Here is a 22,049-nt window from a genome sequence, read left to right as displayed (position 1 = left end):
CTTTAAAATGTGGTTTATTATCTGTCAGAGTTGTTCTTAGCCAATGGGTCTCTACAATGCAAATTCACTCAACAGTCATTCTTCTCATATTGTTAGACATAAACTCGAACATCACATAAAAATAATAAAAAAAAACAATATTTACTGTTCTGTCAACTTTTGGCAATAATAAAATATACTCACCGGGGAACTTCCGTTCCCTTGCATCATCTCAGTCAACATCAATTTACACAATGTCACATTTCAATATATACATATTATGTCAAACATGTTATCTTTATTTATTTGACGACTAGCTAGTGTCACCTAGAATAGTAAGAGCTTCCCGAGACGCTCCACTGCCGCTAAACAGTAAGCATCTCAACGAATTAGACAAAGGATATATTTCTACTATATCCTTCTGTTTATTCGTGTCAATCGAGCCACAGGTAAGGCCCCCAGTCTTACCAGACAGCACTCGAGGAATTGCGCATTCGTTCCTAAATTGAAAAAACGTCGAACAGAGGCTTTCACACCTACTTGTGCGGGCATCTTCAAGATGCGCAAAATAAAAACAGATCTGTACAAATTTACTAATAATGGCCACATATCTACTCAACTATTTCTGAGATATTCACCACTATTAAATTTAGCAGCCTGGTTTAACCAGTAAACACAACTCTTTTTCCAACACACCAACTTACACACATTTCTCTCAAACGTTACTTTCTGACTGCCTGGCCAATTAATATTTTTGGGTGTCCTCTTGACTCAATGAATATTAAAGATCTTTAGCAATATACGTTATTTTAAATATATCAAGTTATTAAGTGATTATGGAATTAATTAAATTGAGATAGAATTATTATAGATCATTAAAAGAGTTTTGTTTTAAATGAGAATACATATATTAAAATATAAAATAAAAAAATATATAATATAATAAAATGATAAAAATAAAATATGTTTTACAGAATATTTAAAATTGATAAAACATCTTCATCAAAAAAATTTTGGCTAAATTGTATTCTTATCTAATAAATATTGTAAACATTGTCATAATAACAGATTGCACAATGCACATAACACCGGCATAAAATTTTATAACTTGCCTCCTATGTATTACGTGCTTTAGCTTTACTAACATTAATATTCCACTAATTAAAAGCGGTATTGCGCGCGCCTTCAAGGTGCCTGGTTTGTAAACATTCTACTCACATGAGACGCCCGCCCGACCAGCATAATCTTACATTATATAAAATAAGTGAATTTTAGTTGTACACAATGAATTTAAACAGCGTCTGTTTCGACGAACAACTGCCATTTTTACAGTACATTAACCAGTATTATTTAGTGTATTCCCTTACTCTTGTATCTTTTGCTACTGTATTTGGGTTAGTATGGATTCTGAAACAATACACTTACTTTGAAAAGCACAAGATTATCAGAGGAAAGACCCCTGTTATTCCCTATGGGAATTTTGGTGAAGTAATTAAGCAAGAAGTTTGTCTGCATGTGTTCTTATGGAAGCAATACAAGAAATTTAAGAGCAAACAGTGTAAAGTAGGTGGTTTGTATTTATTTCTAAAACCCACCCTAGTTGACTGCTCTCTAAGCTATAGTGATCTTCAACAAATATTTCCTAGAGAGCCAGGGACACCCAAACAAGGTATTATTAAAGACCAGTTCTTAGACAGTTTTGTGGAAAAATTTAACAACTCAATGAAAAAGGCTTTAGCGGATAAATTAACCTCTAAAGAGGAACATGTAATAGTTTTTAGAGATTTTATACTTGAATCTACATGTCTAGCTTTTGGATTTAACTGCTTTGAAATAATTGAACCAATTAATCGATTATTAAAATTAAGATCGAACCTTTCTTTGAAATACTACCTATCTCTTATTTTCCCTCTATTACAAACCAAACCTCTTCACAAAGACTTGACGATCTTCCTAAAAGAGGCCATGGAACAAAGGAAAAAAACTGATAAAAAAGAGACTGATTTTATACAAGCATTTATATCATTTTATAATGAATCGACAAATATTTCAATGAATGATCTCAGTGAAGAAGTTTATAATATGTTTGCGGATATGCTTACTTATTCCTATTCTACGTTGATTTTTTGTCTGTACGAATTAGCCAATGCGGAAGAGGTCCAGGAGGAGTTGCTAGGAGAAATAAGAAGGTTTAATAACAAACATGGAAGCTTCAGTTATGAAAATATCGTGGAGTTGGAGTATATGGATGCGGTGATTAAAGGTAAGATATTTCACATTATTTAGTTTAGTTACTAACTATTTAGGGGTTAAAAATCATTTGCAACCTTATGCAAATATTTTTCTTGCCCATTTGATTAACATTTTACAAACTCGCAAACCCGTTTTAAGAAAGGTATATAAGTAAAAGCACTAGAAAATATGAGTATAGCGGTGGAACATTTAAACGAAAAAAATTAAAAAATATATTTTAATCCTTTACTATACCAAATGTTAATTGAATTTCAGCATTAATCAAAAGAATCAAAACAAAAGAATCTTTTAGCACTAACCCAAACTCTTTATGTTTGTTCTCGACACGTATTTCACTAATGATATTCTTCGGGAGAAGATTAAAACTTGAGTTTGAAAATACGTGGCAAGAGTAGAAATAAAGAGTTTTGTGATTTAAGGGTCACATTTAAAGGTTCTAACCATATGACTAATCAGCATTAATAGTTACAAATTTGTTTGTTGTTTGTTAAAAAAAAATTAAACGATTTTAAATTTTCTTTAATAAATTCATTGCTATGTGATCCTTTTGCTTTAGTAGTTTTGCTATAGTTTATTATTTCTTCATGCATCTCTAGTGCTTCTCTGCTACTAATTAATTATTAAAACATAATTTCTTAATTGGTTGCTGACCAAAATTTACATCAGATAAAAAGACTATTTGGGATTGTAAGTCAAGTTCAAGAATTAATTAATCCTAATTAGGAAAGTGTCGGATTCTATTTTAAATAATTACAAAAAATGCTGTTAACTGATTGATGAAGCATTAAATAAATTTGGAACTAAATATTATTATTATTATTTTATTGGATAAAAGCCAAGAAATTACATTCTGTATAGCTCTATGAACTAAATAGGCATTACAATATATTTCAATAAATCTTCAAATGTCAGCTTCCAAATTCAAATACTAAAGATGTCCAATTTATCCAGATGATTCTTAAAACAGTTTACGGAAGGAGCAGTTATAACATCTACGGGTAACGAATTCGTAATTAGATATATAAATAATCTTTATATATTAATTATTATTTTACTTTATCTACAATTCTACAATAATTAAAATTTAACAAAAAAAACTTTATCTTCTCAATCTTAAATTAAAGTCTTAGTTTTCTTTTAAAGCAGATCGATCGCATATAATTTTGTTTTATTAAAAAAATACTTTCATTTTTATAGAACTTCTAAGTTAGTAAGTGTACTCTAGCTATAGAGTACCTGTAGTTAGTAAATCATATTGCCTTACAACCTGTTTCATAACTTACTCGTCAATAAATTGTTCTATTATTAAAAATAATTTCAAAAATGGAAAACTGCTTATTGGAAAACTCGGCGAATACTTGGCTTTAATGACGATGTGACCATTTTTCATATTACAACGCATTATTCAGAATTTTCAAGTATACGAGTATTCCTATTAATTCAAAAACGTACCAGCCCCTGTAAAAAAATTTAAAACAATTTTTTTTCTTTTAAAAACATTTTATGTGCTTATTCAGTCAAATTATATTAATTTACACCTAGGGGGAAAGCAGCCCATTTTATTATAAAAAGAGAAGAGGGTTGATTGAAGTTCAGAAATCAATATAATTTTCATTGCTTCTTGCATTAAAAACTTTTCTTTAATGTAACTAAATTTAAAAATCATAATTCCAATATATACTTTGGTCGGGCATTGTTTAGGATATCACGCTCGGTTATGACATTTGGAGTGCTTTGTTTGGATAAACAAAAAAATAATTTTTTAAAATGCCAAAAAAAAACACTTTTTAACTAGCTTTGACAAAATTTAAAATAAATATATAATTATTAATTAATAAATATATTTGCTTTTAGAAAAGTATATTTTTTAATATAAAAAAAACACTTGATTTACTTATTAAATTAAGCCTACTGAAATTTTTTAATAGTCGGCGTTTCGAAAAATGTATTTGCTTGTTCAGAGCGCTGAAATATTAAGTAACATTTTAGGATAATTACATATTATACATTGGCCCATCGAACACTTACCGCAAGGCATTAGTGCGGGCAAGAACTTTTCAGCAAAAGTTTATTTCTGAGAAATTTTGACGCAGAAAACATAGCAAAACCTTGAACCGTCTAAGTAGTGATGTCATCCCCCAATTTTTTTAAATGGGAATAAGATCCCTCAATAATAAGTATTTTTAATTCTCTAAAAATCTATTTAATATTACTTCAATATTAAGCAAAATAAATTGTTTCTAAAGAATGCGCTGTTTTTTTCATTTGCAAATAATTTAGGTGCATTTTAGTTCCCGGGTTCGTGTTTCACATTGTAGTTAACCCAGTTTTGCGACTTATTATTAAAAATTAAAATGTAATGGAAATGGGTAAACCTTTTAAATTTGTCATTATTGAGGCCACCCAGTTGAGAAAAGAGTAGAAGCAATTCAGGATTTTTTCAAAAACTATAACTATGGAAATCACGTCTTTGAAAATTGTTTGCGAATTGGTGCGAAACAGATTCTGTTTATAATAAAAAGATGCAGTTCATAAATCCTGTACTAAATGAACCTACGGAGGTATTGAGGCAAATTGCGATGGATAGGACGCTACTAGGCTGACCAATCCGAGGATTTTTCACGAAGCACATACAACATCCCCAGAAGTTGAACGTATAGGCTGGTATTTTTGGAAATTCTATTGTAGGCCGTTTCTTCCTTCTTCGAAGTTTAACAGGCGAAGTCTACTTAGATTTATTATAAAATTCCAGCTCTAACAAATGTTATAGAGAACGACACCATACAATGGACAAGAACTGAGTTTTCAACAAGGCGGAACTCCGCATTATTTGCTAATTTTCTAGGCCGCTGTTGAGCAGCCTCTCCGGTACCCAGATTTAAATTCTTCACACGACATACACGACACCTAACTTATTAAAAGTTCTGTAATCACGAACCATTAACGTATGTCGCGAAGTGACTGAACACCACAAATGTTCCAGAATATACAACGGTTTGAAGATAACCTGTATCACTGTATGGAGATTGGCGGACAGCAGTTTGAGTATTTACTTGTGAATGGTAGATTTTTCGTCAAAGGTATTTCAAAGCTTAAATAGCATGATAATTAATATTTGTTTTTAATATAATATAGGAAGAATAAAAGTATAATGTTTTAATACAACAAGGATAAATTCTTAAAATCTTACGAATAGAAAATTTGTAATTTTGACCGCAAAAATTTTAAAAGGTAAAAATAAACTATCTCAACACCACATAAATATGCAAATTGCAATCCGCCTGCTTGGGTGAATTTCCGTGTCAGTCTGTGAGTTGTCGTGTCAGTATGAATTGCACGCTAAATCAAAGTCTATATATTTCACTTTAGTACAGTCCGACTGTGACTATGAGAATGGATGCAAAAATTCGATAGAGGATGAAATTTTGACAGTAAGTTGTATGGGTTGAGAGAGTGCAAAAACCAAAAATGCTAACAAAAATTCCTAGAGGATATTTTTTAGGGGATGATTGGGGATGGTCTTGGATTGGCGCTACCCCTTTGCACTTATAACTTTGACTCCATGAGATAAATTGTTCAGAAAAATCAGAGCTACCTTCTCTTCCACAGAGCCGAATTCATCCGAGTTGATCTAGAGGGTGTAAAAAGGGGGTGAAGTTTTGAAAAATTGGTTTTAAATTAATAACTTTCTTGGAAAAAATTCCACGAATTTTGTTCAAATAGCAAAGTTAGCTCTCAAAAAGACGCGTACATTGATATACAGTAGTGGCCAAAAGTAGATAGACAAAGTATTATTTTCATATAATTGTTTAAAGATTTACCCACAGGTCCCCTAGATTTTAAATTATTGTTATTTGTAAGGCGGTCTATAAAAAGATACCAATAAATTTTAGTTAAATATTTTGCTTACTATCAGATAAAGCAATAATATAAATATAGCTGGTCAAAAGTAGATAGACAAAAACAATTTTGGAATAATTTTTTTATCTAGATATTTATAAAATAAAATTAGTATAGTATTGCTTCTCTTTAAGTCAAGGTGCAACATGCCACGCGTAATTGGATTCTCTCTTGATTTAAGACAACGCATTATTAATGCATATCGCGCGGGTAAGCGTCAAATTGATATTGCTCGTAGATTTGATATTAAAAGAAAAGCTGTTTGGCCAATTATCAAGAGATATGAAAGGACAGGATCATTAGAGCCAAAAAATAAATCTGGTCGAGCAAAAAAAAAATGGACGTTTGAGCTGTACGCAAATTAAAACCAATTAGCCAGAATAACCCTTTCCTGACTTCTCGTCAAATTCAGATAGAATTACAGGCTCAAATCCCTATGTAATGTGTCCTCAAGGACTATAAGACGAACATTGGTAGAAGAGAATCTATTTGCATGTAGAAAAAAAGAGTATTGGTTATTTTTTAAATTTGTCTATCTACTTTTGTCCAGCGTATATTTAGTTATTTCTTATTATTTACCAAATTAGGTGATTGTTTCTAAAGAATGTTTTATTATTTTTATACATGTTTATGTTGCCCATAATATACTTTAATATCTTTATTATAGAATTTTTATTTTCTTTGATTTTTTTAAAAAACCATTTGTCTATCTACTTTTGGCCATTACTGTATATATCGACTATGCAAAACATTTTTGACACTCCCAAAAAAATTATCAAGTCAAATAACTTTCTTGGAAAAAATCCCACGAATTTTGTTCAAATAGCAAAGTTATAGCTTTCAAAAAGACGCGTACACTGATATATATATCGACTATGCAAGACATTTTTCACACCCCCAAAAAAATTATCAAGAAATCCAAAAAATTTTCATTTTGAAATAACTTGAAAACCATACATCAAAGAAAAAAGTGTTGGATGACAGAAGGTGGAGAAAAATGTTACCTTCAATTTGATAGTAAAATCAATTCTCAACTCCGTACAACCACCCTTATGGGGGGTGAAAATGTTGAAAACCTTTTTTGGAGAAACTATCGACTGTACGATGTTGCTTCTACGCAACAAATTGAAGCAAAAAGTCTAAGCTATCATTTCTTCCACAGCCTTTGCTGTGGAAGAAATGAAGAATAACAAATTGAAGCAAAAAGTATAAGCTATCATTTTTTATACAGCAAAGAGGTGATAAATTGCATTTTAAGAGCTGTAAAGTTAAGGGACGCATATTAGAAACCAGTTTTTTCGAGTTATCTCTTCGGGTAAGAATTTTTCATAGGAATAATAATACTTATTAACCTTACCCTTAGTTTGAAGGTGGGTAGATAGCCAAGTATTACATTATACTGCCTTGAACCAATACATTGTTCCCGAGCTATCAAATAACTAAACTTTATTTTACGTTACACTTTACCCCCATCAGGGGGATGCGTGTGTGTTGAAAGAGGGTCACAACACCTTTGTGATGTACTTTCACATCGAATTGCCTAAACGTTATTTACAAGACCATCGAAAACAAATACAATTTTGTTCACCCTTTAAAATACACGATACACGCTTAGTTGATCATGCAAAAAGTAGCCAAAACTATAAATAACAATCGTAGAGTATGAAAGTAATGAGTTTCCAAATTTCTCGTCAGTTGAAAACAAAATAAAATAAATATTATGTAAAAGTTGAAGGGGGATGATATGTCAGGGGTTGTTTTCACCCCGAAATATTTTGATACTCGAGTTGTCCATCAATAACATTCAGAATACTCTCGCGTAATGCCTGGTTTAAAAATTATTTGAGAAACAGACAGTTTCGAATATTTCACCCCTCTTATTGAGGGTGTAAGAATCGAGACAAAGGGGATGATTTCATAATCAATTGAAGCGTCTCTTTGCGTTTTACAACTTTCTTATTTAAGACAAAGTTGAAAAATTCTTATCCGAAGAGATAACTCGAAAAAACTAGTTTCTAATATGCGCCCCATAATTTTACAGGCCATAAAATGCAATTTATTACCTCTTTGCTGTGGAAGAAATGATAGCTTAGACTTTTTGCTTCAATTTGTTGCGTAGAAGCAACATCGTACAGTCGATAGCTTCTCCAAAAAGGTTTTCAAAATTTTCACCCCCCATAAGGGTGGTTTACGTACGGAGTTGAGGGTTGCTTTTACTATCAAATTGAAGGTAAAATTTTTCTCCACCTTCTGTCATTCAACACTTTTTTCTTTGATGTATAGTTTTCAAGTTATTTCAAAACGAAAATTTTTTGGATTTCTTGATAATTTTTTTGGGGGTGTCAAAAATGTCTTGCATAGTCGATATATATATCAGTGTACGCGTCTTTTTGAGAGCTATAACTTTGCTATTTGAACAAAATTCGTGGGATTTTTTCCAAGAAAGTTATTCATTTAAAACCAATTTTTCAAAACTTCACTCCCTTTTTACACCCTCTAAATCGACTCGGATGAATTCGGCTCTGTGGAAGAAAAGGTAGCTCTGATTTTTCTGAACAATTTATCTCCTGGAGTCAAAGTTGTAAGTCCAAAGGGGTAGCGCTAATCTGAGACCATCCCCAATCATCCCCTAAAAAAACCCCTCGGAATTTTTGTTAGCATTTTTGGTTTTTACACTCTCTCAACCCATACAACTTATTGTTAAAATTTCATCCTCTATCTAATTTTTGCATCCATTTGACCATTTCTAATGACAGCACGACTGTACTTGTTGAAATATATAAACTTTGGCTAAATAGCTCTTGGGAGGATAGCCCTAACCTCCCTTGTTAGCTTTAGTCTTGACGTAAAGCTTCAAGATTTTGAAGGTTTTGTGGCGTGTTTCGAAGAAATCCCGAAAGAAAGTAAGTCTTCTAGAGAAGTTTACATATATCCACAGATTATACATATTTTAGGTTTTACATATATACAAAAGTTCTTCCATTTAGGAAACCATCAAATTGGTCCTTATTAATTTTGCATATCTTTTAGTTACATTTTCTTGAAGAAAAAACAGGCCGATCATTTTGTTGTGCTACATATTGACCCGTATACAGTGTGAGTATGTAACTTCAGTAGTCCCAAAAAAGAGATATGACCTCATCGATCGATCGATCGATCGATTTTTTAAATAATACCCCTAATTTTTTATTGCATATTTTTAAAAAGCGTATCAAGGTATACAAAAATGCAAAATTTTAAGTTTATCTGAGTAACCGTTTTTAAGATAATTAAAATAATTTAATTAAAAAATAATAGATATTTAAAAATTAATAGAATATTAATAAATAAAGAATTATAAAATTTGTTTTACTCAAAAATTTTTTTAACAAATGTTCTGAATGTAGGTCATTTACTATTTAATATTATCCTAAACGTATTGAAAAATCGTTTTGAATATTTTTACCGTTTTATGCAGAAAGTAATATACAGTGTGTTCCAAAATTGAAATACATATTATAATGTTATCGATGATTTTTTTAAAAATGGCCTTTATTGCTTATTTCTATAAGAGCATATTGACTTATACAAAACTGCAAAATTTTAAGCCACCTGGTTTTACTAAATACTGTAAAATTGTACATTATCGGGAATAGGTTTTAAAACCCCGTAATTTTAACAGTATTGTTTTTTGTAAACATTTTTTTTCATAGGGAATTTCAAAAATTTGGAAAAAATATGACATTCCATATTCGTTCTAACCCTAAAAGTAGTAAATTTTAACATTGTTAAAAGACTTGTATTTCTTTTACGTTTACATTGATATATAATATATATACCGGGTGGGGCATCGAAAACGAAATAGAGCCAATTACATACAGCCATTAACTTTTTAAAAAAACGCTCGGACCCGTCGATTTTATTTTCGAGGGGGACACTTAATAATCGCAAAATCACTTTCCCACCTACAGCCCCCTAAGCGGGGGTGGCACTACCCCTAAAATCTTAAATGGGAAGGGGGGTCGAGTGATACCTCATTGGAAATGTCTTTTAATTCTCTTTACAAGGGTACTTGGCTTGATGCAATTTAAGTAAGTACTTTTTAAAATTTTCGCATTTAAACGTTAAAAGGTAATTTTTCAATATTTTTACTTTATCATAGACTACTAAAAGTACTTTTAAGAAAAACAATGCCAGGCAGTAGGACAAAACCATCAAGTATTATGAAATTATGAGACAAAAAATGAGATAGCTCTATCATATTACAGAATATTTTGACCTTAAGTCTAGACATTTAAAAAATTATCGCAAAAATACATTTAAAAAGAATTTGCTTTAGTTCACTATCTCAATCACAGACCACGTTAGTATTAATATTAATTTATTTACGACAGGTAATAAATATCATTAGAATAATACGGATGAACTAGAGAACGGGTCAGCCAAAAAATTTTACAAATATTTGTAAAATTTTCTTGTTGACCAAAACTAAAAATTGAATTATTCTCAATTTATTCTAAATGTAGTACGCTGTTAAAAAAGGAGATTTATAGTGTGGGACTTTGTTTTTTTAGGTAATACCTATTTTTAAAAATTAAAATGGTGCATACAACGGCAGAAAGAGTTGAAATAATTGAATTATTTTTTGGAAATAATCTATGTGCTAATAGAACAGCGGAATTAATTAATGAGCGACATGAAAACAGCAAGGTGCAGCGAAAGTATGTATTGGAGCTTGTTTCCAAATTTCGAGAAACTGGATCAGTGGCGAATCGCAAACGCAATATTGAACTCTAAAAGCTCATAAGTTTCATCCGTACAAAATACATCTTGTGCAAGAGCTGAATGAAGATGATTTCGATCGGCGATCACAATTTAGTGAAATTATGAGTGAACGAATTATTAATGACCCAAATTTTTTGTTTAATACGTGTTTCTCTGATGAAAGCTCTTTTTTCCTGAATGGCTTGGTCAATCGTCATAACTGCCGATATTGGTCCGACAATAATCCTAGAGTGTATCGTGAGGTACACACCCAATACCCACAAAAGTTAAATGTCTGGGCTGGTATCTTTGGTGATAATTTTGTTGGTCCATTTTTTTTACCTGGAAATCTGACAGGTGAAATGTACTTAGAGCTATTACAACAGGCCATTGATCCAGCATTGACAGCTATAATTGAAACTTAAAATGACAGATACGATGAGGATAGATTGATGTTTCAGCAGGATGGTGCCCCACCACATTATACGTTATTCGTGCGAGAATATTTGGATCGGACGTTTCCAGGACGATGGAAGAAGAGGTGCTATTGAATGGCCTCCACGTTCGCCGGATTTATCACCTCTAGACTTTTTTCTTTGGGGTCACTTAAAAAGCAAAGTTTATGAGACTGAACCCACTTCGTTAGAAGATTTACAAGGCAGAATTGTAAATGAGTGTCTTCAAATCACGCCTGAAGTATTGCAGAACGTGCGACAACGCTTTGAGCAAAATCTTTTTTATTGTATGGAGAATGGAGGTGGCCATTTTGAACATTTATTATAAGTTAACACTTTTCAACACACTCTCAATTCTTTTTAAATCTATTTTTGCGATAATTTTTTGAATGACTAGACTTAAAGTTAAAATATAAGTCCATTAGATTTTTTCCAATGGGGATATTTGAAATCCAAGGTTTATGTATCCAAGCTCCCAAAATTTTGAAGATTTGAAAACCAGAATAAGGCATGAGTGTAAAGTATATTTAGAGTAGTACCACAGATGTAAATAGCTCCGCACGCGTGCGGAGTAAAAGTTAAAAATTTTGCAGTTTTGTATAAGTCAATATGTTCTTATAGAAATAAGCAATAAAAGCCATTTTTAAAAAAATCATCGATAATATTTTAATATGTATTTCAATTTTCGGACACACTGTATATTACTTTCTGCATAAAACGTTAGAAATGTTCAAAACGATTTTTAAATACGTTTAGGATAATATTAAATAGTAAATGCACTACATTCAAAACATTTGTTAAAAAAATTTTTGAGTAAAACAGATTTTATAATTTATTATTACATAAAAAAAATATTTTAATTATCTTAAAAACGGTTAATCAGATAAACATAAAATTTTGCATTTTTGTAATTCTTAATACGCTTTTTAAAAATATGCAACAAAAAATTAGGGGTATTATTTAAAAAATCGATGGATCGATCGATCGATGAGGTCATATCTCTTTTTTGGGACACTATGTTTTCAACAAAAAAAGGCCAACTACAAATTCTAATCGATGGATGCGAGCATTTTTTTGAGGAAAAAAAGTATATGAACGGCCTTTTTTTTCTTCTGTGGTAGTACCAATTAGGAAATGAGCTAAATTTTGACCATTTATTAAAGAAAAAAAAATGAAATGAACTACTGAATTTATTCCAAGTTACATATTCACATTACATTAACGATTGTTGTTCCTAAGGTCTTACTTATTGATTCTCTCTTAAGTTTTCTATTGACCAATAATGTTCATTATGTCTATTAAGTAGTCCATTTGTTGAAAAAAATTTCGAATTTGGGACACCCTGTATAGGCAAAATTTTTTTTTGAAAATATCAAAGAAATGAAGGAAAAAGGTTGCATTAGAAGCCAGTCACATGTGCAGTTCTTTAATATCCCTCCTTTATTTAAAAATTTTAATTATTTAACTTCACCCATATTTGCTATATTTTGGTATACAAAAATTATACTTGTAAATGTCAACATAGCGCTGACATCAGAAAATTACTCTTCTTATATGGTCACTTTTCTTGACTTTTCGCAGCAAACACCTTAATTAAATACTATAAGGATTATTATAGCATAACATAGTTTATTTCCGATAGTAATAAATCTGACAATCGCTCCTGTCAGATCCGCCGTCCAAAGCATAAAAGTGGTCAACTGACATTTTTGTCAAAATTGAGTTTTAACATCAATGGATTCGTTATAGAATTCTACAAGCCACTATTCTTTTCATTTTTTCAAATTTTAAAACAAGTATTGTTTTAAATATATCGATGCAAAGTTTACTTGCAAAGCAAAGTTTACTTTGCATGAGAGAATCAATATAATATTAAATAGTATTGATATGAAATAGGTTGCAACGGGAATTGTTAAAAATAATAGGTACGCCATTGTTACTGAATAATGTTGTCATTTGATATTATATTAATTATCACATTTATATTACAATTATTGATAAATTTTCTCTGTTCTTAAGCTCTGCTGATACCGCCGTAGCTTCTGCATAGGGTAGAGCAACCAGAAAATTAAAGGAAACGATCAAATAAAGAAGAATATATTAAGAAAACAAAAAAAAACGAACAAATAAGGAAATATTATTAAGTGATTTAGTCATTAAGTATTATTAAGTTAGTACTTCTACCCATAGCAAAATGACCTTTTCAAATCTTATTTTTCGCATTTGTATATTGACATTGACAAAAAAACCTCTACAACAGTTAGAGTAAAAAAAATAAAAATAAATTAAATGCGAAAAAAAATTTGAACAGATTTTGAAATGCTGTCATTTTCCTAGGTGTAAAAGTGACTATGACTTAACATTCTATGACTATCAAGAATTCAGTGGGAGCTTTAAAACGATGTATCGCATGACCCCCCTTTTTATTTAATTTTATTTTTCAAAATGGCGTCCCGCCGCCATCGGTATGTTCAAATTTTGGGAGCATAAAGTACGCTTCATTTTCAATAAAAAAGACGCAAAACTTGTAGGTCTCTTTTTATTTGTTTAAAAGTTACATGCCCATAAATGTTACTAGAAGATAATACTAAAAATGAATTTGAAAAGTAAATAAAAAATTATTAAAAAAGAAGGTTAATTAACTTATTGATGTTAGTTTTTGTATTAAAAATAAAAAGTAGAAATAGATATATATTATTCTAAGCGAAAAAAAACATCTTCAAAGCAAAAAAAAAATTATTATCATTCTTATTCCGAAAATCGCTTCTAAAAAATTTGAAATGGCAACACCGCAGGCAAAAGCTGATGTTATCTCGCGAAAAGTAAACAAACTGCCCATAGTTCCATGGCAATGCTAATTCTAGCATTTCAATGTTCTAAGTTAATTGATAATATTTTCAAATTATCCACCTCCTTGTTGAATGTAGGCTTTTGCCCGTAAGCCAACAGATGACATAGTTATCTGTATTTGACTCCTGTTTTGTTTTATTTGTTCAGCAGCCTGCTGAATACGGTCCAATAACTCTTCCCTTGTATTTGAATTTGCGCATAGACCAAATCTTTCATGTACCTCCATAAATAAAAATCAAGGGGATTGTAATCGGGTGATCTAAGTGACCAGGCAACAGGACCACCTTGACCAATTCATCTTGGATAGTTGGTCGTAACCTAGTTTCGGACAGCAATTTCGAAATGCGATGGAGCCCCATCGATTCGAAGCCACATCTAATTCAGTGGGACATCCTCCAAAAGTCCTTGCAGTTCTTCCATAAAAAATGTAAGGGTGTTAACTGTCCGTATTCAATCTTGCAGGAAGCAGAACAGAGCCAATCAACAAGTCATCGATTAAAGATTTTCGATCGATTTTCAGATTTAAAATACCACCCTCGTAAATGTCGCTTCACCTATTCACAGGACTGTTCTGCAGAAATGAAAATTAAGACAGGACTGTCTTAATATCCAGTTACATTAAACTAGACGAGGATAGTGATCCTCCTTAAGCAAACCTTTTACCTTACGATAATAATGCGGATGTAAGCCTTCACGTTTTAAAATTCGAGAGATTCGACGTACACTGATAGTTGGATCTTCTGCAACAGTATCTAATACTCATTAATCTAGGTCTGCTGGCAAGTTCACTCCCCGATCAAAATAATAATCACGCAGTCCGCATTCCTAGACTTATCTGTGCACTTCCAGAAATGTTCTGTAATGAGGAATGCTCCTATTTGGAAACCGATGTTCATATTTGATAACTGCTTGCTGCACTGTCGTTATAGTAGCCATACATGTCTGCGTACTCTTGGGAAGAAAATCAGTAGGGCATTTTGATAAAGATACCGTCGCTCACTAAGAAACCAGAAATAACTGCCTTGTTTATCATAAAACAATTTCGTTGGTATTTATTGTGATCTCCGAAAAAAAATGTAGTAGTTTTTATTTACTTTAGGAATTTATTTTTAGTATTACCCTCTAATAACATTCATGGGCGAGTAACTTTGAAACAAATGAAAATGGACCTACAAGCTTTGCGTTTTTTACTTAAAATGAAGCGCACTTTATGCCCTTAAAATTTGGACATAACTATACGGGACCTTGTATGTATACAGTGTGGCCCAAATTAGGTGTACATGTATGGGTATCTTGGAAACTATAAGAGCTAAAAAATTGGTTAAATAGGGAAAGTTTTGGAAAAATAGGAAAGTAGGGAAAGTTCTAAAAGCGGCACTAAATTGGTAACTAAATGCCCTACAACTTTCCCCATTTAACCAATTTTCTATCTCTTATAGTTTCCAAGATACCCATACATGTGTACACCCAATTTGGGCAACACCGTTTACTAAAAATAAAATGGACTCAAAACGATTCCTTCAGAACCATATTGCTAAAAGTAGTTACAATAGTTCATTTAATTAAAACATTAGTTTAATTTTCTTAGCAGCAAGGAATGAGAAATAGTGTCATTTTTATTTTGCTACATTTTTAAATAATTTTAAGAAACAGAAATAAATATTGCATCATTGGTGCTTCTATTTGGCCTAAAACCAAGTTAACCATTGAAATGTAGATTTAGGGATTTAACAAATCTTTGGTTTTCTGGTGTCCTTGCTCAGAAGAAGGCAGAAACACCTAATAGCAAGTAACATCCCTATTTATTCTGCTTTCTGGACTAAGGACTATCCTGACTAATCTATCCTCTTAATAAATTTAAGTCAAAAACTTTGATAGGTAGAAGAATACTGACCGCAGCATTTTTTTTCTGGTCAACCATAAACCGTTTTTGTTTTTAAAACATCAATTTAGAATATGCCGAGATGGTGAGACACTTTATTCATACCTAATTGTTCTTTCGGCGATATTGGGCAATATAGAATGCCTGGATGGCATGCTTTCTCGGCCTACATAAGTTATGAATTTATATCAATCATTAACACTCGTTTAATCCCTGGGTTAGTAATTTACTTTTAACTTTTACAGAAACCTTGAGAAAATACCCACCAATTTCAACCATAATCCGGTCTTCTGGCAGCAGAAGTTTGGAAAATATACCCTGTAAAGGGACCTTAGTATTACAGTCCATATTGGGAATTCATAGAGATCCAGAGTTTTACTTAAAACCAGAAACTTTTGATCCAGATCGATTTTTACAAACGCAAATGAGTGAAAGCAAAACTTTTTTACCATTTGGAACAGGGCCAGACAATAAATTTTGTAAGTAGATTAACGCTTTTAGCATTCTAACTAAGTCAAAGCAATTATTTATTATTTTTGACACTAGTGTAATATGAATCTTCTTTTACAGATACCAGACTAATAACGTTACAGGTTGGAGTAGTATTAATCAGTATTTTTTCTCGTTTAAAGGTAAAAATGAAAAAGGACAGCAGACTTAATTATAATCCGAAAGTCGTATATTTAAGCCCCAAAGAGGATCTCAACTTTAGTTTTACAGCAATATAAGTTAGTTATAAAATAAATTTTCATTGTATATAGTATATTATAAATAGACCCTGTACATTGCTTTAAATTTATTATTTGGTACTCCAAAGTATTTGTTGTTGCATGAAATTACATATTACATCTTATCCGTTCCTTCTTACATCTTCGTGTTGTCTCCATCCAAATCTAACGTTTCCAGTGACTTTTCCGATGACTTTGGTATCCTGTTAGTTCTATTGTGGTGTACAGAAAATCCTAACATTTTTTGTATAGCTGATACAGGCATTTCTACTAATAAGCATAATAAAGTGCCGCCTAAGTATGCCACGGCCACGTCACCAAGAACTGAAAAAAACTTATAAAAGAAAATCAATCCAAGATCCAAAACTCATAGTGATCTCTGTTAAAGTATTAAAAATATTATAGAAAATAGCAGAATTTATACTTTTACAATGGTAGTTCATCCTTGTTTTGATCAATAAAACAAAGACCTTTACCTTAAAACAAAGACTTAGATATATAAACTTCTTTTCTTCATATTTAAATTTAGTAGTCCCCCATTTAAAAAAGTATTGTACCTTATTAATCTTATCTTCTTAAATTTCATCACATCGTTTTTGGCATCGATATAACTGGCAAGGCAAAAATTTTCAAAATCAATTTATTAAAACTGGTTCTCATGTTTTCATGAGAACTTTCTTATTACCATTATTAGAGTATTCCCATAAGTTTTCCAGGGCATTAAGTTTTTGTAATAAACATGGAGTCTTTATTGGATGAATCCTTATATAATAACTATTCACTAACATCTTACACTTATATTTTCTTTTTTGAAAGTTACACAAAAAATGTCTGATTCCGCATTGAAACTTAATTTTCCAGAAGTTTATTCGCCTCTAAAATTTCATACTATTGTGAGTTATAATTTCATGCTAAAATAAAGCATAGTAAAATAGTAGTTGGGATTTTAGAGCTAATGATTCAGGGTTGATTCCTAGAAGCAACAACATTTTTCTTTATATTTGCAGTGCAAAATTGAAAATAAGTGGGATAACTCAAAATCTGGTTATTGATAAATTTGAAAAAAATACATAGAATATCTCATTACTGGTCAATTGGTCTATTAACATCTTTTAAACCTGTTAAGAGTTTTCTGGACCAAGGGACACAACCACATTACACGTTACTCGATAGGATCAGTATAAGGCCGCCGATTCCCTAACGAAGAGGACCACCGCTTTTAAACCACTAAATCTGGAGACTTTTATGAGTCTGACTGTGGCTAACATAAAAGTGTTAATCATGACATACTCTACCATGGCTGTAATTTGCCCTAGGAGCTTCTCGGCTACTGGGAAAAATCGGAAAATTCTGAATTTTCTCTTACCAGAAGGCAACTAAGCTTAGTAACAGATATTCTCACTGCCACGGCTTTACGAGAAACAGATGAAGCCATGGAGACAGCTTATGGAAAGTAGTACAGAGAAAGACCGAAAAACAATCGATAAAGAAAAAAAACATTCGCGAAAATTTTAAAATAAACCAACAAAATTCCCAAGCCAGTGAGCTCTGATATAGAGGAGTCCTGAAAAGAAAGCAAACAACCATAACTTAATTATATACGGTGAGACAAAAAGGGATTTCAAGGCCCTACTAAAGCGAATGCAAGAATTTTTTAAAAATAGAGATAACAGAGTAGGTATTATAGACGGGTTATCAAGTAAGAGTCAAAATTAAAGTGCTCGTGGCTAGCCCAGAGACTGCTGGGTACAAAAAAGTACTGAAAAGCTGAAAGTACAAAAAAAAAACATAAAAATTAGGAGACGGTGAACTAATTATAGAGGTTGATCTAACCAGGTGTCCTAAGATTAAAACTACCAGACTGGAAAAGAAAGGCTACACTAGCGAAGAGATATTACAGATGCTTAAAGAGGATAACAAAATTTTAAATTGTGGGCTCTACTCTACTGCATCAGAAATCTAATGCTTCAGATTTCTGATGCAGTAGAGCAGAGATCGTACTAGGCAAGCGGCCCATCCTATTATTGATGAATAGAGCATATAGAACCACCTCAAACTTGACTCTACAAGTAATAGCTGGAGTGGATAAAAGAAAGAACAAAACGCTACACAAACCACATTCAAGTTTTTGGGATATAAAACTATATACGATAAAAGAAGGACAAGACATAACGAAAATATACTCGTATGTGAATGGGATCAGAGGCATAGATACATGTGGAATCGGAATAGTAGTCACCTGCATCGAAAGCACAATTAACATTGTAGATACAAGTTTTGGTAACTACAAGAGCCTAGCAGTAGAGAAATTGGCAGTACTTCGGGCCATCAATAAATGCCAAAAAAGACCCTATACCAAAATAACACTACATATGGGCTATAAGAAAATTTAAATCTAAATATCTGTATATTCCCATATAGTAAGTTTTTTTGTTTCCTTATTTTTGTTGTTGAGCTACATAGATTTGTATGGTAACATTTTATAATTCTTAACTCACCAACATAGTATCATCTGCTGATGCGGGATACCTTTTAAAGCCAATTTTCCAACGTATAAAGGCTACATGTATAATATAAGTACTGTAAGTGAGTCTTCCTAAGACTTGTACTGGCTCAAACTCGCACATAGATCTTGCAAACCCTATAAGAGTATTCAAATCATAAATCATATTGCATTTCATTCTGAGAATGAGAATAAAAATTAATTTTCATAATTTATCAAATAATTTGTTCTTACTTACATCCTACTTTTTGGGTGAATCCAAAAATACCTATAGCAATTCCAAGAGCAAAAAGATTTTTTCCAGAAGCCCAATAAAAGGCGCTTTTTAGGGGTGTCACATGAAATGCGGGATTGTAGAATAGTGCTGATATTAGAACCATAAATATACACAATCCAAATGTTAGAAGCCACCAGAGAATGACGTGAATCTAAAATCGTAAAATGATAGAACAAGTTTAGAGGTTATTTCTAGATATCCGGTTCATATTTATTTATATTGCAACAACTCATCTTCACTCTCGACCTTTAATGAGGCGATGCTCTGGGATGGTTTCCTATTTCTTTAATACATTAATAATAACTATATAAATAATACAATAATAATAAACCAGAAATAGGCTAACTTTCGAGAGGAACTAGTCGGCGGTCTTGTGGATATGGCGTTGCCGACATGATACATCCATCCCTTTCAAATCTCCGAGCATCGATATTTCCCGGACAATGAGTTAGATGTACCACCACATATCGTTCAACTATTTAAGACTTCTTCGCTCAGCGTTACGTCTCCAAGTTATGACGAGAGGTGAAAATTGTCTTTATACCTTAAAGACTACACAGACCCCAAATCATACTGACCAATCAATCTTACCAGTTTTTTCCTGAAGATGATAGAGGCTGTCTGATTGATACTCAAAAGAAAGTACCTTGGTTAAAATACTACTGCATATATATGTTATGAACAATGATCATAATCCGGTCATTAATGATATCGACCGGTTATTATCGAATATGTTCGATTGCATCGGATCCTAACGATAATGGCCGGGCAATAACATGGATGCTTTCCAAGTAACATAGGCATATATTGATAAACAGTGAATAAAATGAAATTTTTTCGTATCTGTCCAGGCATTTCGTATTTGGTATCATGCAGTGACAATAATATCATTTTTGGTGCTGTCTACATCCCTCCTGCTTCTCTTTTATTAATTTATGAGGAATTTGCCTCTACATCCATGGATCTTGTGAGTGTTTACAATAGTTGTGATATTCTAGTGTGTGGTGATTTTAATCTGCCACATGCGGTATGAAGGAACTCTGTGAATGGACTGCGTGTTGAGACGACTGTGTCTATATTATCTGCAAATGTACTATGTAGTTGTTGTAACTATCTTAAGCAGGTGAATGACTTGCTAAATTTGTTTGATTCATTTCTTGATCTGTTTTTCTCAAGCTTGCCTGATGTTAAAGTAATATATGCCACTGAAAATGTTATCACCGGCATCAAACCAACATCCTACTTATGAAATAAGTGTTCCTATTAATTGTGATTTAAATATTGAGTATGATGTTTACTTAGAACATTGAAAGGCCTTTCAATGTTCTAAGGATGTTTATTATTATGATTTTGTAAACTCTGATTTTATTGCCATTAATAATTACCTTGCTAGCATGAATTGGAATACTACTTTTAATCAGAAAGATATTAATAAATGCATTGATATTTTTAACATTGCTCTCTATTTTGCTATTGAGATGTTTGTTCCAATTAAACATTTTAAATCATCTAATTTTAACACTTGGTTTAGTATAAAATTACAGAATCTTGTTATTCAAAAAAATATTGCTTATACAAGATTTAAAAATAGTAAGGATTCTATGGATTATGTTAGTTTTTTAAATTTGAGGAATAAATGTAAAACTCTTCGTGATGAATGTTTTAGGGCATCTATTGAAAGATTAAATACTGAAATTTCTTATGATCCTTCTTCATTTTGGAAACAGATCAATAGATTGCGTAGGTCTGAATCATACCACAATAGCATGCATATGGAAGTCGAGGTTGCTGGTAATGGTCAAGATATTGTAAACTTATTTGCTAGCTATTTTAAAAGTACGTACAGGCAACCTATCGGCAAGGCTTCTGACTATAAGTTTAATTACAGTTACGGATTTAAATCGCATCTTTTTATTTGTTGGACATATTTGATGACATTTTACGCTTTCCTAACAAAAATTCTTTTGGTCCTGATGGTATCCCATTTGTTTTTCTTAAAAACTGTGTGTGTACTTTGAGTAAGCCTCTGCACCACCTTTTCAATCTTTGCTTGACAGGCAAATTTTCTAAATATTGGAAGGTAAGCTTTTTAACACCAATTCATAAAACTGGCGATAGAACTGATATTTGTAACTATAGAGGTGTGGGTATTTAGTCTGTAGTTCCTAAACAGACAGATTTGACAGGTTATTTTCTGTGTGATTTTGATGGCACTGTAGACGATTGCATAGTGATCATCAGCATAGTTTTTCTCAGGGTATATCTACGGTGACTAATCTGTTGACTTACCAGTATGATTTGATTGGTGCTTTTGAGAGAAGTTTGGGCCGTAGACCCTGGTATAACTTTGGTCGAATTTTGTCACAGTTTTTTGACTGGTCGCACACACTTGATTACTGATTTATTTGATCATTTGTAACTACATATACAATAGAATAAGACAAGTCAGGAGAAAAAAAACTGATAATCCTAACTAACT

General features: G+C 31.8%; 2 protein-coding genes across 6 annotated transcripts in view; one reads left to right on the top strand and one right to left on the bottom strand.

Annotated features, from left to right (window-relative positions):
• Positions 1-1,103: 1,103 nt before the first annotated feature.
• LOC126734446 (probable cytochrome P450 6a23) lies at positions 1,104-16,851 on the top strand. The gene is made up of 3 exons (XM_050438096.1): positions 1,104-2,242; positions 16,308-16,541; positions 16,633-16,851. The coding sequence occupies exons 1-3, from the start codon at positions 1,264-1,266 to the stop codon at positions 16,788-16,790; spliced, it is 1,371 nt and encodes a 456-aa protein (XP_050294053.1). The 5' UTR covers positions 1,104-1,263; the 3' UTR covers positions 16,791-16,851.
• LOC126734444 (nose resistant to fluoxetine protein 6-like) overlaps positions 16,720-22,049 on the bottom strand; it is an 88,387-nt gene continuing 83,057 nt past the window's right edge. For all 5 annotated transcript variants that reach the window (XM_050438093.1, XM_050438090.1, XM_050438091.1 and 2 more), the window contains exons 10-12: positions 19,532-19,721; positions 19,289-19,431; positions 16,720-17,124 (exon numbers count right to left, since the gene is read on the bottom strand). In XM_050438093.1, the coding sequence (XP_050294050.1) occupies positions 16,927-17,124; positions 19,289-19,431; positions 19,532-19,721 (531 nt within the window). In that variant the 3' untranslated portion in view covers positions 16,720-16,926. The remainder of the gene's footprint in view (positions 17,125-19,288; positions 19,432-19,531; positions 19,722-22,049) is intronic.

The sequence above is a fragment of the Anthonomus grandis genome, chromosome 3, assembly GCF_022605725.1.
Source record: "Anthonomus grandis grandis chromosome 3, icAntGran1.3, whole genome shotgun sequence".
Lineage (NCBI taxonomy): Eukaryota > Metazoa > Arthropoda > Insecta > Coleoptera > Curculionidae > Anthonomus > Anthonomus grandis.
Note: the sequence above shows the minus strand (reverse complement) of the source record. Positions and strands in the feature narration are given on the sequence as shown.